General features: G+C 39.6%; 1 protein-coding gene across 2 annotated transcripts in view; it reads left to right on the top strand.

Moving 5' to 3' along the window:
- Positions 1 to 13650, top strand: part of zbtb16a (zinc finger and BTB domain containing 16a) — a 137900-nt gene extending 124250 nt beyond the window's left edge. Inside the window, exons 6-7 of one of the 2 annotated variants that reach the window (XM_006785089.3) lie at positions 4553 to 4723; positions 7716 to 13650. In XM_006785089.3, the coding sequence (XP_006785152.1) occupies positions 4553 to 4723; positions 7716 to 7945 (401 nt within the window). In that variant the 3' untranslated portion in view covers positions 7946 to 13650. Of the gene's footprint in view, positions 1 to 4552; positions 6475 to 7715 lie in introns of those variants that run through there. The other variant, XM_035905341.2, reaches the window with a different exon arrangement.
- The last annotated feature ends 2721 nt before the right edge of the window (positions 13651 to 16371 follow it).

The raw sequence follows: 16371 nt of genomic DNA, 5'->3' as shown, positions 1-16371 counted from the left end.
ATTATATTATATTACACTTGCATTATATATTAAAGCAGCACAACAGTGTCCCTGTTGACAAAACCTGCTTTGCAAAGGGAGGAGAAAAACCTTTCACATGCCGCCATTTTTTTTTTTCTTTGTTTTTCTAATTTTGGGAAAAGCAGTTAGTTATATGCCAAGTTAAATCACAAAATTAATTAATTCTTCTTGTCTCTTCTTATTCTGATTTAGTGATGGTTGATCTGTTTTTGTTGTTTTCGGAGGGGTGCTGTTCTTACAGATTTAGCCTTCCGCTTCATTCAGACCTGGAAAAATTGTATTTCCTCTCATCTGGACTTAAGGCAGACACTGAAACATGGAAAGTAATTGAAAACAAAACACTGCAGGAGAAACGCTGATCCATATTATATTACCGTAATAATGGCTTTTCAGTGGCAGACTTTGGCGTTTAGGTGTGACAGTTGTGTGCTAAATGAGGTTTGGATGAGGTCTCTTTGTTCCAGCGCGCACAGTTGTTTCCAGCACACAAATGTATCATGGACACAGTGGTTCCTGGCAGGTATTTTCCCAGAAGCACGGCTCAGTTTTGACAAAAAATCCCCAGTAAATACCAAAACCTCAATTCCCGGTATTCAACCTTAATTTTTATGGACAGACAATAGCAGCTCATCTTCCATACAAAGCATTCTAGATATTACTTGGTTATTTGTTGACTCACCATTTGGTTGTATCAGCTGACAGCAGAAAGCAGCAAAAGCACTTTTATGGACATTCATTACGCGTGCTTCGTTTTACCTGTCTGCAGCTTTATCTTTTGAACGCAGCCTTGCTGGTGCGGGCTTTGACACTGGATCACCGTTTAGGACGAGGAAGCAGGGAAAAAAAAAACAACCTGATTTAATGGTGTTTATTTCAGCATCTTAATCTTGCCATCTCTCTTTTCGCCTCCATCACTGTGTTTTCATTTTCCTCCTTCCACCTGCGGTTTCATTACCTCCCCTTAACATCCTATTGCACATTCTTACTGCGATGTTGCCTATCTGTTTAATTTATTTTTGTCTTTATTTCGCGCATGTAGTACAGTATAGGTTCGAGCACTCGCGCACAAACGCACAATGTTGGCTCATAAAAAGTGGCAGTCATAGCAGCTGTGTTATTTTTCTTCCCCGGCACCACATGCACACAGACATACACACTCTCTCTTTACAGACCAGACCTTCATTAATATTCTGTTGTTGTGCACTGTCTGTGTGTAAGTGTCTGTTTTTTTTTTCCTTTTTTTTTTTTTTTTTAACTCTGGGCCAATTTGCTGTCTGCTGTGGCGGGGTGTTTTGTGTTCGCAGCTGTATTTGATAGTGCTACAGCCAGAAAGAGAGAGAGAGCGAGAGAGGGCTGAATTGAATTTAGAGAGAGAGAGAATGAGGCAGTTCTGGTCCTGGCAGTGATGGAGCCTGGTGATTTACAGCCTCTTACCGTATATAATGAACACGCACCGTGTGCCCATGGGCACAGGAACCCTCAGCAGTCCTTTGGGGTGTCAAAGGAGGTGATGAGGAGGGGTCAGGAGACGCAGGTGGTGATGCTCGGGGGCACCCTTGGGTTCAGTCACCATGCTGTGGTTCCACCTCACTTTGCCGGGTCCTCATCTGTCGCGTCCCTGCCATGTGGTCACACCACAGAGGGATGGAGAAATGGAGAGAAAATAAAAAGGAAAGCAAGAATGGAAAGATGGAGAGATGGGGGAAGTAATAGTAGCAGATTTGGGATGGACGGAGGACGTGTTCCTATTATTCTCCGCCTCCCATGAGAATATATCCTGACAAAATGAAGCCTTGTCTGCTCCTTTACATTCTCACAATGTGATTACAGAATTGTGTCCGACTTATATAAAACTCTGCAGTGCAACTTTGCACTTTGGCGTCCCCGAGTGGCAATGGGAGATAACATGCGTGATGAGCTTCCAGCAACAGGGTGCTTGAGTGAGACCGAAACCCCTCTGTATGTTATACCACGGTTATTTTTTAGCTTCTGCTGATACCAGAAGCTCCTTAATTAGATTTACACTGGGTCTCTAAGCCTGAATATTATATATTTGTTGTCTATTCATTATATATAGCTAAAGCAGTTGTAGCCAGCACAGACTAACAGAGGCACCCTTACTTTAGCGCAGTAACTGTAGCATCGATTTGTGTGCTTGGGTATAGGAAAACAATTTTTTTTTGTTTTGCATTGTTGTCAAATATGATTTTGAGGTTGTTTTCTTCTTGCTTTTTGTTTATTGCTGTTATTTTTTGTACGATTTGCATAAATGTCTACAGTAACTTGAGATAAAGTCGGTGTAAATGGGTTAAATTGAAGTGATTTATAAACCAAATCTAGACTTCAGATCATTTACAAAGCTATAAGAGAGATCATGGACACTCTCCAAAACTCTTTATTGTGTTTTCAAATTTAATTTAAATAGCACTAACTCACCATCACAAACATACAGAATACATATTGTGTAGAAATCTGTATTGTGCAGAAATCCTTTATTATATTATCAAACGAATCAAGTTCTTTCCTACTAATGGAAGATTTTCGATGTTTGCCAACAGCATATGTTAGCACAGAAACACGCATCTAAACGTAAATAGCCCTCCACAGACATTCTTCGAGTATTAGCATCCCACTTGCTGGTTTGATCGGAGGCCTTAATTAAAGGCAGGTGAATCTGAGCTCAATTATTATTCTTGCAGCGTCGTGCAAGCCCACCGAGCTCTGTGATGGATTGTGATCTCTGCTGTGGTTGAAACGCTAGAAAGAGCACAATGTCTTACAGCGGGAGCCACTGATAACTTCATGCAGACAAATAAAGACTGTCACTTTTATTGATTTTTGCCCAGCCCCCACCACTGCCACCATATACACCCACATCCCCTGCTCCATCCCTGTCTCAGTTTTATCCCTCCCCCTTTACCCCCTCCAATCCCCAGCATTCCCTTTAATGGGAATGCATCCAGCATCAGAAGGCTTTGAAAACATTTCCCTCCCCAAAAGTATAACATACCCGACACGTGATCAACATTTAAAGAGTATCCAGTTTACATTCCTTTCCCATCCTTTCTTTGTCTCTCCTTCTAAATAAACCGGTTACATGTGTGCATACTCTATGTGCATACATAAAATCTCAAATAAAATATGCAGGGTGGAAGTGAAATAGTCTCTTAACAGCGGGGCAGTGGTAGCAGCACATAACGAGAAATGCAATTTATTCTCTGGCACGTTGCTACTTGGACAGGCAGATAATGAAAGGCATAGGTCACTGATGGTGACTTAAACCTGCAGCGGTAGAGTGAAATACATTAATAAATATCCACAACATTACTTGGATGGAGAGTGTAACACTGGGGGGAAGCAAATGACGCAAGAAGCAGCCCCTCATCAAACACGGAAATACAATTAGTCTTTGGACTGCTGGTGAGAGGCTCCTGCAAATCATAATATCCCTGATCACTGACATCTGAATATGCATTACAGCAGCCCTGTGGGGACCTGTGCAGTGGCAGCATGAGGGGGAGAATGTTATCATTTTCATTTCTGAAAGCATGCATGCTATACAACCGCCAGCAGTCTGATGCCTACAATAACTGCGATGTCTCAGGAAGGAAATATGATGCTATCTAAGGAAAAATTAAGGAAGGGTGGAGACGGGGCGTAAGGAGGCTAATATAAACCAGTCAACATGCTGCCAGTGAATGTCAAGACATGGTACATTTATCTTCATTTACATTTTTAGGCATTGTCATTTAACCGTGATGATGGCACACTGTCTAAAATACAAATATTGTGTTTTAGGACCGGCTACATGGCAGTGATCGAGGATGCAGAGTAATTTGGACTCTACGACTAGACCAGTTAAAGACAAATGCCTGAATTTGGGTCTGCTTAAACACATATATATCCAAGGATAATAGATTCCGTGATGACAAACTCACTTCTTTATCCTAGGTTTGCACATTAGTTAGGTGATCCATTAGTGCATTGTGACACTGGGTCTGCATGGTCAATAATACATCTCGAGGCTGGTGAGCAGCCATGACAGGCTACAATTATTTAAGGGTTTGGACAAAGCAAAACAACAGCGCAGGTGATTTGTAGACAAAGACAAAAGATGGGTTATATTTGTCTGCTGTTATTAAAGCCTTTATGTAGCTACGCATTGGAAGATACTGCATGCTGCTCTTGCATTGTGCACAACCCCGACAAAATAATCAGATAAAGTAAAACATTTTGCAATGCGGCTTCCTTCCCAGTAGCATACTAATTTTTTTTGAAGGTGGAAGCTATTTTCAGACATTTGACGTTCTTCTTTGTCACAGTTACTAGAGTAACACTTGAATTGTTTGAATTGTACATGTAAATAAAGACAAAACCTAAGCTTCTTGGTGCTGTCATTTGCACTCAGTTGTCATTAACCCTTCGAGCTATCTTTTCACGAGCTCAACCAGTGCAGTCTTTAGCCTTTTTATGATACGATGTCATCAGCAGTTTGTGTGAATGTGTCCTATTTTTTCTTTCCACATTTTAGCCGGGGACCACCCATTTGAGTGTGAGTTCTGCGGGAGCTGCTTCCGAGATGAGAGCACGCTGAAGGGCCACAAGCGCATCCACACCGGAGAGAAGCCCTATGAATGTAACGGGTGTGGGAAGAAGTTCAGCCTCAAGCACCAGCTGGAAACCCACTACCGTGTGCACACAGGTACTGTGACCAAAATAAGTAATTCGGAACTATTTCTTCTCACTTGATTCTGTTTTGTTTGCGGTAGAAAATGAAAATCTATAGTGTGCAACACAGTGTAGCATCACAACAACTTTAGCTTTTTGTTTCAGAGCAAGAAACTGTAGAACTTCCTGTTCAACATTTTCCATATATACTCAGTTAACAAATGTTTTGGTGTCTGTAGAGGCCCAGTGACCCCCAAACTTGGGCAGGACAACAATGGATGCCAGATCATTTCAGATACAATATGTTAACAAATTAATTTTGCAGGTGATAGCAGCTATGTGAAAAAAGCCAGACTAGTGTTTTACACTTGCTTTTGAGTCTTTTACTGTACTAAGTTCTGCTCACCTCTCTTGCAGAAAGAGCATAAACTGCAGTAATGAGATGTTCTAAAACATATGGTGCATGATGAGGGAGCCTGTTAAAGGACTCTCTTCTAGAAAATCCAAGTTGCAAGGCGCAGACCAAACCAGATGAATATCGTTGTTGCTGAGATACAGTAGATGAATGTCTCAGAAGACTTTGTATTGATCTTAGTATATTTAGAGCCCCATAAAGATGTTGACACAGTGATAAGCTAGGTGCCCTGGAGAATGAGTGCGTGCTACGTAGCAGAGTGAGCGAGGATACCACAAGTGCTCACCAGGATGGCACACAGCCAAAGGTTTATGCTTCCTCACCATCCCTTTTTCTCAAACACACACATAGCAGCACCCTCCCATCTCCCATTCAATAAACCAGCTGTTAAGCCACACTATCAAGGCAGCCTGTCCAATAATTGGCTTCCCCCCCATCCACCCTTTCGCCTTTTGTGTTGGGGAGGGGGGCTTTACGTTAAGCTGGAGAGCAACAGCAGATAACAAGAGCAAGTGACAAGCTCACAGTCAAAGGCCACCTCGCACAAAAGGGAGCTGCTTGATGAATCATCGACATTGGCAACCCAACCCCTCCCCGACCTGTCCTCTCCACACATTCCAAATGCCAATGGCGGATCAATACCTGAGCCCTATTTGCAATTCATTATTAGCTGGTTATTTGAAGCGACCCTGTTTACAGTCTGGTTATCAATATCAACATCATGCAGGTGTCCACACTGCTACAAAGAAGCGCGTGGCCTGCAACACTGTGTTTATGCTTATTGGCTCAATGGAAGCGTAACCCGGCCCCTGTGGAGGTCAAGGTTAACCGGGGATTCAAAGGAGCAGACGGGCTGGGCAGCAGAGGCACAAAGTCGGACGTTTCGCAGCACACATGCGCAAAGATCTAGCTGAAAGGTGACAGCGAGCGCTGGGCCAGATCACTTCCGACAGCTCATTTCAAATGCCATTGGTAAAGGTCAGCATTTACATGTCTAATTTGCGTCTGCCGGCTTGAGCGCTGGTGGATTATTCCGTGCCATCACTCAAATCATTAGCACATTTAGGCTGGCTGCTGTTGCTGAATTGAAATGTGCCTCTGGAATATAGCAGCCCCCACAGCAAGAAAGCAGTGTTGCACTATGATTTATGACACTTGCAGGAGTTCTCAGTGTCGTCAGCTGTATTTTCTTGTAATGTGCTGTAGATTAGTTGATTAGATCATATTCTATAAAAGTAAATACGCCTGGAATTTTTTTCTTCTTCTGATTGCACTGACTGGTTCTTATCACAGGTAAACAGGTGATATGATTTAGAGAGTCTCTTATAACTCTCGTATTCTCTAATTTGGGTCATTTTGAGCATATTTCTACCGGCTAAAAGAACATTATACTCACTCTAATAAGTACTAAGAGCTGAATTGTGGATTTCACAGTTTTTACACTAATAACAAATAAAGTATATGTTAAATTATCCTCTGCATGTACTTTAAAACTGCTGGCATAATATTCCATGTATATTCGTTTTAATAGCAGAACAACCTCTTTTCTTTTTCTTCTGTTGCACAGCCTGATGTAACTAAAACCTTGATCCTTCCAAAATCTCTTTACACAGGGGTATTTTAATAGAATAATGACATGCAAACAGTTCTATCCCTTTAAAGTAAGAATAATTAGTAAACAAATCATCATGTGCGCTGCTGCTGTGAGGGGATACTTTGACTGGACCTGACGGGTATTCTATTTATTTCTCAGAGGTGAGCAAACTGCACTAATGTACTTGGAGCTTTTTATTCTCCTCTCGCTTCTCTTTGGGTTTTGACTTGTCACTTTTTAGATGCATCGTTCAATTATCATAATAGCGTCAATGTTTCTCGTGAGCCACACAGAGAAAAAAATCTCTTAAGTGGTGATGGGATTTTTTTCTCTCCCACAACTTTTACTTCTTTAGGTGCAAAAGACACCATGTTTTAACTGTCGGTAGATTTGGGTTGATTACATCTTGGGTCCAAAGACATAAAGATGGCACACAAGGTCAAAACAGACCGCCATGTTGTGAAACCTAACTGACAGGGATGTCAAACCACTTTGCAACCCACCTTCACCTTAGCTCATTTTTGTTTAACTTGAAAATCTGTAAGATTTTTCTGACATCCAGATATTCAAAATAACCTAGTATACCTTTGACTGCTGCGGCCTTGGCGATTGAAGACACAGAACAGTAGCTGAATCTTCAGAAGCAGCTCAGACAGTTGCTAACCTGTTGGTCCATTTGCTGTTTGTGTGTTTATCTGACGTATGTTGTTTCTTGATAAATCAAGCATCAAAACTAGAAAAAATATAACTCAAATGTAATTTAAAATCGTTGGCTGTAGAAATACACACATTTTTTACTGCATTTTGAACAGCAAGGATTTTTGTCATTGCATTAAATAAAGTTAATACGTTTTAAGTCAAAGAAGCAGAAGCTCATGCACTTATCAGTAACATCTTACAGACTAGTACAGCTTTTCCATCCCTCTAATGGATTTCAGTACTGAATTCCTTTATTTGCTGTTTAACGTCACACTTAGGCTAACACTGTTGTCTTCCACCCCACCCTATCATCTTTAGGTGAGAAGCCATTCGAGTGCAAGCTGTGCCACCAGCGATCCAGGGACTACTCGGCCATGATCAAGCACCTGCGCACCCACAATGGCGCCTCGCCCTACCAATGCACCATCTGCCTGGAGTACTGCCCCAGCCTGTCAGCCATGCAGAAGCACATGAAAGGCCACAAGCCCGAAGACATCCCCCCAGACTGGCGTATAGAGAAGACCTACCTGTACCTCTGCTATGTCTGAGTCTAGGAAAGTGAATGAAGAGGGTAGGGGATGGGTTGAGAGGTAAGGGGAATGTAACAAAGCGGATAGGAGGCATGAGTGTTGACGATCGAGGAATGTCAACGAGAAGTGACTGGAAAGCAAGAGGGTTTGTTTTCTATTTTTTGTTTTCATGCAAAGGCAAGCGATGAGGGTGGGGTGGGGGGGGGGAAGGGTGGTGATGGTGGGGCAAACGTGCTAAGAAGAGGAAGTCTTGGACACGGAGATCAATTCTCCACCATTGTTCGGATTCACCGGGTCATTCACTACATCTGCAACTGTGTTATTGTTTCAGGTCATTTCATGCAGCGCCATAAAGTGAGCAAGCTGCAAGGAAGTGACTTCTTGAAAGCTGCTGAGTTGAGAAAGCAGATTCTCAAGGGCTATCTGAACCTCTACATCCATGCTGTCGGGAGCCTTCACTGCGTTTTGAGGTCTTGTTTTGGCCAAAAAAACTTTTTGGGGTTTTTTTGTTCTGCAGTGGTACTTTGTGCTTTCATGCTCAAAGTATCACCGCAAACATACATCTTTCTGGTTACGAACTACATAAAAAAATATCTCAGAAGAAGACTGAGACGTGTTTTTTTAACATGCATGCATCCTGAAGAAACTAATACTGTGGAGTAAATGAACAGCTTTGGGGGGGACACACACGCAACCTTCTCCTTTTCCAGTAGAGGATGTGTAGGTTTTGTCACCTTTTTTGTTTTATGCATGAGCAGTTTTCACAGAAATCTGCCCGTTATCCTGTCCATGTCTGAAAAACCTTCAGATCCCAATGGTGGCAGTGAGATAGCCCCTGAGAATCAGCAGCAGAGCCGGTAGGCTTATGCAGTAGATGAAAACAGTTGAACTGGACGAGTGGAAGCATTAATTTAATGCTGCAAACCAAGCACCCATTTGGTTGTGAGTGGGGAAAATGCTAGCGCTGCTCTTTGTCGGAAGTGTCGAAAGTGTTCTCAGTAGTCTTCCTCGTTCTGCATCTCTTTCAGATGAGGGCTGGAGAAGGTTGAGTCACAACTGGCCACTCACGGTTCTCCCCAGAGAGCCACAGGCTAACTTGTGTTACTTTTTCATCATATATATACATACATATATATATATTTTTATTTTTTATCTTTTTTGCTCTGCATCGTAGTTTATTACGGCTTGATTGCACAAGTAAAACAAACTACGACAACAGTCTCTGTTTGACGTCAGCAAGGTATATACTTTTTTTTTTTCATCCGCTCATAACTCGCTACAATATTTCACATTAAACCCTGCCTATTCACCTATTGAGCAATAGATAACTGGACTGCTTGTATCCATGTACGTTTAACCAGATGACTATAATTTTTCTCACACTAACAAGAAAGTACATAAACTGACTGACACGCAAACACTTCAACTGCAAGAGACCTGTCAGTTCACCGGAGCGATTTGAAATCCAAGCAGCGGAAAGTGACTTGGGAAAAGGTTGCTGTCTGTGAGAGTCCTGTGACTTTACCTGCTAGTTGTAAATGTTGAGGATGCCTTAGCTGCACACCTTAATGTTTGTCATAGGTGGTGTGGCAGTTTGAAGACTGTTATATGGCATAGTGACATGAATGTGAACGCTTGTAAGCCCGGCTTCTACTACCATGTGAGCATACATACTGTAGCAGGTTAATGCTGCCTTTCAGTCAGTAATTCCCAGGTTATGATTAGTTTCCAGTGGGTCACACTGGAAGACTTTCTCCATCCAACATTAACAGCGTGCATGCTTACGTTCCAGCAGGCAAGACTTGCTGGGCTGCGCACCTTTTCATCCACGAGCCCCAAGTCATTGTGTGGAAGTGAGGTTTATTTTGGAATCTGCGCCACTTGAGTACTGGCAGGTCCTGCGTTATGTTACAGATATTGTATTCAGATGATGCATATTCCCAAATGTAGTTGCACTGATTTGAATTACCACTGGGGCTTTTGGCTAAGATATAGCTAAAAGGATCTGTGTTGGATACCTGTTTGCAACACAGCATAGGGAAAAGGGTAACAGCTGTAAAGCAGGCGTGATATTTCATGCTATGCTGCAACGCTGACCTTGGTTCTCTTGGGAAGGGGGAAAACACATAACCTGAGAAACTCCTGCTGCAACATTTTCTCTGACTAAAAGTCGGCAAAGTCTTTTCTTACACCTTTGAAATGCAGCATTAGACCTTTACGGTATGCGCAGTCAGGTATTATGGTTGAACCTTGGGAGTTTTGATGAATATCACTGCACGTCACAGCGTTGTATCTGGTTGATCACATATCCAAGAAGGGGGAGATCACTGATTGGACGAGACACAGCCCAGCAGCTTAGGGGGCGACCAGTAAGATGACAGAATAAATCAACTCTTTCTCTGTGGTTTTTGTCCCTGCACTTCGTCTCTCTCTCTCTCTCGTCTTGTTTTGTTGTTGTGGGTTTTGTTTTGTTTTTCTTATGATTTACCTTGAGTTTGATCTCAACACATTGTACTTGAATTACCTCGTTTTTGTGACCTCATGTTCCTTTTGTGTATTTTAATTTTCCCTTTTGTTTCATTCGTTTTGTTTTGTTGTTTTTTGGGAAGTTTTTCTTTTGTTTTTATTTGTTAGTTAGCGTGTGTTGGAAAGGCGCATTGCGAACATGATTGAAGCAATGCGTACGCGGAAAAAAAAAAATAAGTGCCACGGCGAAGAGATTTGTTTGTTTTCTCTTATGTTGCGTATTTCTTTGTGCATTACTCGTTACCAAACTTGGTATTATTAACCCTGCTTGTTAAAGAGCTGGAAGGTTTGGTCATTTGTTATAAAAGCTACCTCTAAGTTGTCGTGTTGTTTTTTTTCTTTTTCTTGTTTTTTTTCTTGGTAAAAGCACATTTTTTGCATTTGTGTTTTGCATTGTTTCATCTCATGCTTTTTTTTTTTTTTAAGTTGATTTATGATTGTCTGTTTTTTTTTAAGCAAAATGTATATAAAAGGGTGAGAGAAAACAAAGTAGAGGCTGATAGGATGAGAAATGCCAAATGGATGTTTATTCTTCTCTTATAGTCCCCCCCAAACCTGCACCTCCAACCACAGAAGAGCAGAGAGAATGGAGGGGAAAAAAAGCAATTTTGAAGCCTTAAGTGATAAGGGATACAGCAGATAAGAGGAAGTACTATTGCTTTTAAGAGGGTTTAAAAACAAGAATCTAAACTTGAACATATGTGAATAGAATTGTAGTTTTGTAATGTGAAAAAAAAACAAAAAACAGAAAGTTCGTCTAAAAAACGCTGAACCACCCAGGACAGGTCATTTTTGCAGTGATGCAGAGTGCGTTGGACAATTGGAACTGGAAGTGGTAATCAAAAAAGGAGGGAGAAAAAACCACACATAAAACAAAAGGTTAAAAATAGAGATTCTCTCAGCAGACAAGCTCACTTGAGAAATGAGTGTATTCCTGAACAAGAGCCAATAGAGGCAATTTGATATATAAAAATTGTGATATTTTTGTATTCAGTGTCAGTCCTTTTTCCATTTGTGGAGGGTTATAGCAGGGCACAAATATTTGTATTTTTTTTTTTTTTTTTTAAACCTGTTTTTTTTTTTTTCTCTTTTTGGGTGTGAATCATTTTATTTGCCTTGCTCCTCTTTGATATTGTTGAACAAAAAAACATGTGTGTGAACATATTGTAATAATAAGTGTTGCTTTCTGGATGTCAATTGCATTGTAGGTGAAGGACTAAATCTATCCGCCACAAATTTTACGAGTGTGTGTGTGTGTGTGTATGTGACAAAGTTAAGAGAGAAAAAAAAAGAAGAAAAAAAAAAGATGATAATATGCGGGGCGGCAGGGGGACGCTGCCAAACCGACCAATTAGTACTTGTCATTCACGATTTTTCAATCAAACTTGACTGTCGACATGTTTTTTTGTTTTGTTTTTGTACTTGAAAAAAAAAGAAAAAAGAAGGGATGGCATGTCCCGTGGTGTCTTGCCATTTTATTCTCTAACACTGTGATTTGAGGGAGCTTTTTTTCACCCTCGCATAATATCCACCCACTATAATATACCCAGTCACGGTTCAGTCTGAACACCACAATGCAAGACCTGTTCAGTCACATTGTTCCTATCATCGTCCTCTGAATGTTTTCTACTTTCTTGTGCAGGTGAAAGAGTGCATGAAAGAGTGTGTAACTGTGTGTGTGCGTGTGGGTGTGTATTAGTGGAAAAATGCACTAAACAGATCAGATACAAAATAAATGATATTCTATGCCACTTTTTTTCTGTGGGAAAAATATATATATACATTGGCATTGATATAGTTCTTCCCTCAGTGTTTCTCCGATGTTTCTGTACTATCTTTGTGCCTAAAAATGGAAATTGTTCAACAAAAATATCCATCTATATCTGCTTAGTTTCTGTATTTTCAGAAGAAAATAAAAATGGTGTCTCCAGCGCCCTAGGGATGTCATGACGCTCTAAAATGACCTGATTTTCTTTCTTTTTTTTCCTTTTTAATCCTGAATAGAGCAGTGCCTCTTCTTTTCTTGTTTTTTTTCAAGGACTGCAATAAACCCTTAATGCTATTGAAATAGCAGCTAGGATTGTGCATTCGCTTCTGTTCTTTGGCTCTGCTCTATGATTGGCTCCCAGAAGCATTTATTTAGCAACACAAATTTACTGAAAATTGTGCTGCAGTCATGAAACTATTAGAGACTTTTGGGGACGAGATCTGCTTTGTGATTTATTTTTCTGTTTTCTTGCGAGCAAACGAGGCCCCGAGTCTGCTTCTCTGATTCTAATTTTCTCTTTTTGTCAGCAACAGGTTTGCTGAGCAGAACATTTTATTGTTCTGGAAAAAATGTAAAAAAAAAAAAAAGATAAAGAAACCTCCATTTGGGTAGGTTAGCACCGGGGTATTACCCTTCTGTTGCTTCAGTTGTTTGTTTTTTAAGTACTTTTTCTTTGCTACAAAAAAGCATTTAAGAGGGGATGTTCAATTCGTCAGAGAGGAATCATGGCATCCCTGGAGCTGGCACTCTGTGTTTGGGTGTGGTGTTTCTAGAACAAAGTAGCCATTTCATGCAGTGTTGCAATGCATGTGTCATCGAGGTCTAGACTAAACTTGTTTGAGTAACAAAGCACCAAGACATTGTATTTTTTTATATTAGCACTGAGGACCAATTGCCCTGTCGGACCAAGCATAACAAAGCTTTTTATGTAACAAAGCTTTTCTCTCTCTGTCTTTCCCTGGCTTGTCTGTGCTACTTCTTTCCTCCATTGTTGTGACAGCACAAGTGCCAGTCAAGTTGCTCTATATTAAGAAAATAGTGTTTTTATTATGATTTGAATGGTTATAGTTTTTGTCTACCTCAGCACCTAATCTTAGCCTAATCTTAGAAGGTGCCCAATTATTATTTTTTATTTTCTTTATTTTGTTCTCTTATTGTTGTCAGGTGTATAATTTTTTTTTTTTTTTTTTTTTGAAAATTGGCATTAGAGCTTTGCAAAGGTCCTTTGTCTTTTCCAGCGACAACGTGCTATTTCTTTCTGTGGCAGTACGTTTCCTGTTGAGCTGTGCCACCAATCTATAGCCACTGTCTGTTGATATAGAAGTTGTTCTTTTTCGTTTCTTTCCATGTAGAATCAGACACATCTCTTTGTAACATTTCAGTGTTCTCTGATGGAGTGTGAAAAAAATAAAAAGGAAAAATAAAAGAATTATGCTGCAGGTTTTCTTCTCCATGTTGTCGATAAAGTCAATGTTGTGCCTTTGATAGTGAAAATATAACGATTTTTTTGTTTTGTTTTGTTTTTTTACATCCTACTAACAGTAGATTGGTTTTTTGTAGTGAAATTTTTTTGTAATTTTATTTATGAGTCTCATAACAGAAATCAAATCATGATGTTCAGTTGTATACTTTCAAACTGCAGTTAGAAAAAAAAAATAAAAAATGGACTTCATGTTGTCTGTGTTAGCCCTCTTTCTGGCTCACTATTTTGTTTACAGTAGTGGAAACCCTGTTTCACAAGAGACAAAGACTCACGACTTTTGAATCGTTGTTAAAGTTACATACAAACTTTGGCAAAAGTAGGAAAAAGTCTGCGTGGAATAGCTGCAGACATCTATCAGGGTAGATGGACAGTACTTCCACATTCAGTATTATCCTGTGTGTGTGCGGGTGCACGGGTATGTTGGTATGGGTATATATATATTTGTAGGTTGTGTATCCTTTCAGGTGTTAATGGGGTTATTGAAAATGTGTATATGTGCGTATGTGTATATACGTATGTATGGATAGATAGAAACATATATGTGTATATATATATATATATATATATAAAAAAAAGAATAATAATTTAAAAAAAAAAAATACACATGACATATAATGTAATTGCAAGGAGGTATTTCTGTAGTCTATAGATTTCTTGATAGTGGAAAAGGGGTGGGATTAAATAAGCTTATGCTTCTTCCTGCTCCTTTTTGAACATGAAAGTTATTTGCAGTTGTGGTTGCTCGTTTTCTTTTTGTTTTGCTTTGTTTATTTGTCTCTTTTAATTCTATGTTGTTGTACTTTTTTAACATGTTCAAAATAAAGTTTCAATCAATCAATCAATCCTAAAAACTAAAGGCATTAAATAAAAGAGCAAGGTATTATATATCTCAAAGAAAATAACTATTATACTGCAGATATGAAAATACCAAATAAATAAAAGCCAAAGACGACCGGTTACATTTAAAGGACCAGTGAATATGAGAGATTTTATTTTATCTTTATCTCATTTTATCTCAACACAATTTTCAGAATGACTATATTTCAATAATATTATTGTATAACTAGTATTTAATCTGGTGAAAAGACATTATTTTAATTCATTTTTAAAACTAAGATGTAACGTGGGCAGGGTCATGTTTACGAGCAGCAAGACATCCTTAAAGCAAAAAATAAATATCCACATTAAGTAACCGGAATCAACGTTTTATAACCATTTCAAAGTATCTGACTGATGCCACCATCAGTTTTCTGTGAATCCGCTTTATTTTTCAACAAATGCTCAGAGCTGAAGTGCATTCAGTTGTCTGGCTTTGCACTCAGCATCTGGCTGTTTGCCACCAGTTCTCACTCATAATGTACTAACGGTAACTGTTGCACCACTTCAAGCCTGACTGCCTTTTGTCTGTTCAGTCGCTAATGCCATAGAGGTCATAAATGCTATCATTAGATATGCAGGGGCATGTTTTTCTGCGCACCTGTGCTCTCACACAGGCATGATTGTCATTAGAGAGGAAGCGAAGCAAGACAAAAAATGTTCCGATTTTGCACAAAGATAGACGACCCCAAACAGGGTTTTTTCTGTGGCAAGTTATAGCTGATGTTTATCACCTGTTATCATTTTGCATCGTTGCTCAAGCTCACATCAAAACATCAACTATTTTGATGTAGCATTTAAATTTATACAGCAGGTATTGAATAATTGTTCCACGGTTTTAGAGCAGTAGATCATTGTGAAGCTAAAGAAACAGCCAGTATTTAGAGAGGCTTAATCCCTGTCTTTAAAAGTAAAAAGAGAAGATCAGTCTATAAGTCCAATATCTGTTTCAGTGCAGCGAAGTCTTCTTTAATTAGGAGAATAGAGCGAGAACTTTTAACAAAAGGATCACAATGAAACTTTTCATCACTTAAGACAAGTTTAAGACAAATTTGGAAGTTCGATTCTGCACATGAGCCATATTTCAGTATTTCTAGTATTCATAAACTAGATTTAACTGTCCACTATTAAAGGTTTTTATTAAGAGATAACACCGTGAGATCTTCCTTTTTTTTAATTCCAAGTTTTCTGAAACTGTTCACCGTAATTAAACAAATGAGGTATCTCATTACTCATTTAGCAATTTGCAAATGAACACAGAAATCTGTGCTTTGGTTATTTTGCGAACCCTAGTTTGACCAAATATAACAAGCCAGAAATCACCTTTGCATTGCTCATTGGATTTGTAACCACTGCTATTGCAGGGACTCTCTGCCATTTGGTCTTAGAGCTGAAAAAGCTTGTCGGGTGAGAGGTGAAGCATCTTCAAGAAACTTAAAGAAGTCCCATCAGTTTTCCTTCGAAGCTCCTTAGATTATCATGAGCTGGATAACTGAGAACCTACACTGCTCTTGTTTCTACACATTTCACTAATAACATTTTGTCACTTCATCACTGATGCATATCTCATCTGAATTCGACAGCCAATTAAAACAGTTACTACTTTTGTCAGTCAGGCTTACAGATTCTCTACTTAATATTGTCCAGCATGACGTTTTTGGGTTTTTTTTAGTCAAATCAAATATGTATGAAAGAGTAAAGAAAGCACTTTCTATTTTACTGGAGCACTCAAAGTGCTTTATACAACATGCTTCATTCACCCCTTTATGCTTGTTTTCCAGTACAGCATTT

This window comes from Neolamprologus brichardi, chromosome 10 (assembly GCF_056152115.1).
Source record: "Neolamprologus brichardi isolate AB-2024 chromosome 10, ASM5615211v1, whole genome shotgun sequence".
Taxonomy (NCBI): Eukaryota; Metazoa; Chordata; class Actinopteri; order Cichliformes; family Cichlidae; genus Neolamprologus; species Neolamprologus brichardi.
Note: the sequence above shows the minus strand (reverse complement) of the source record. Positions and strands in the feature narration are given on the sequence as shown.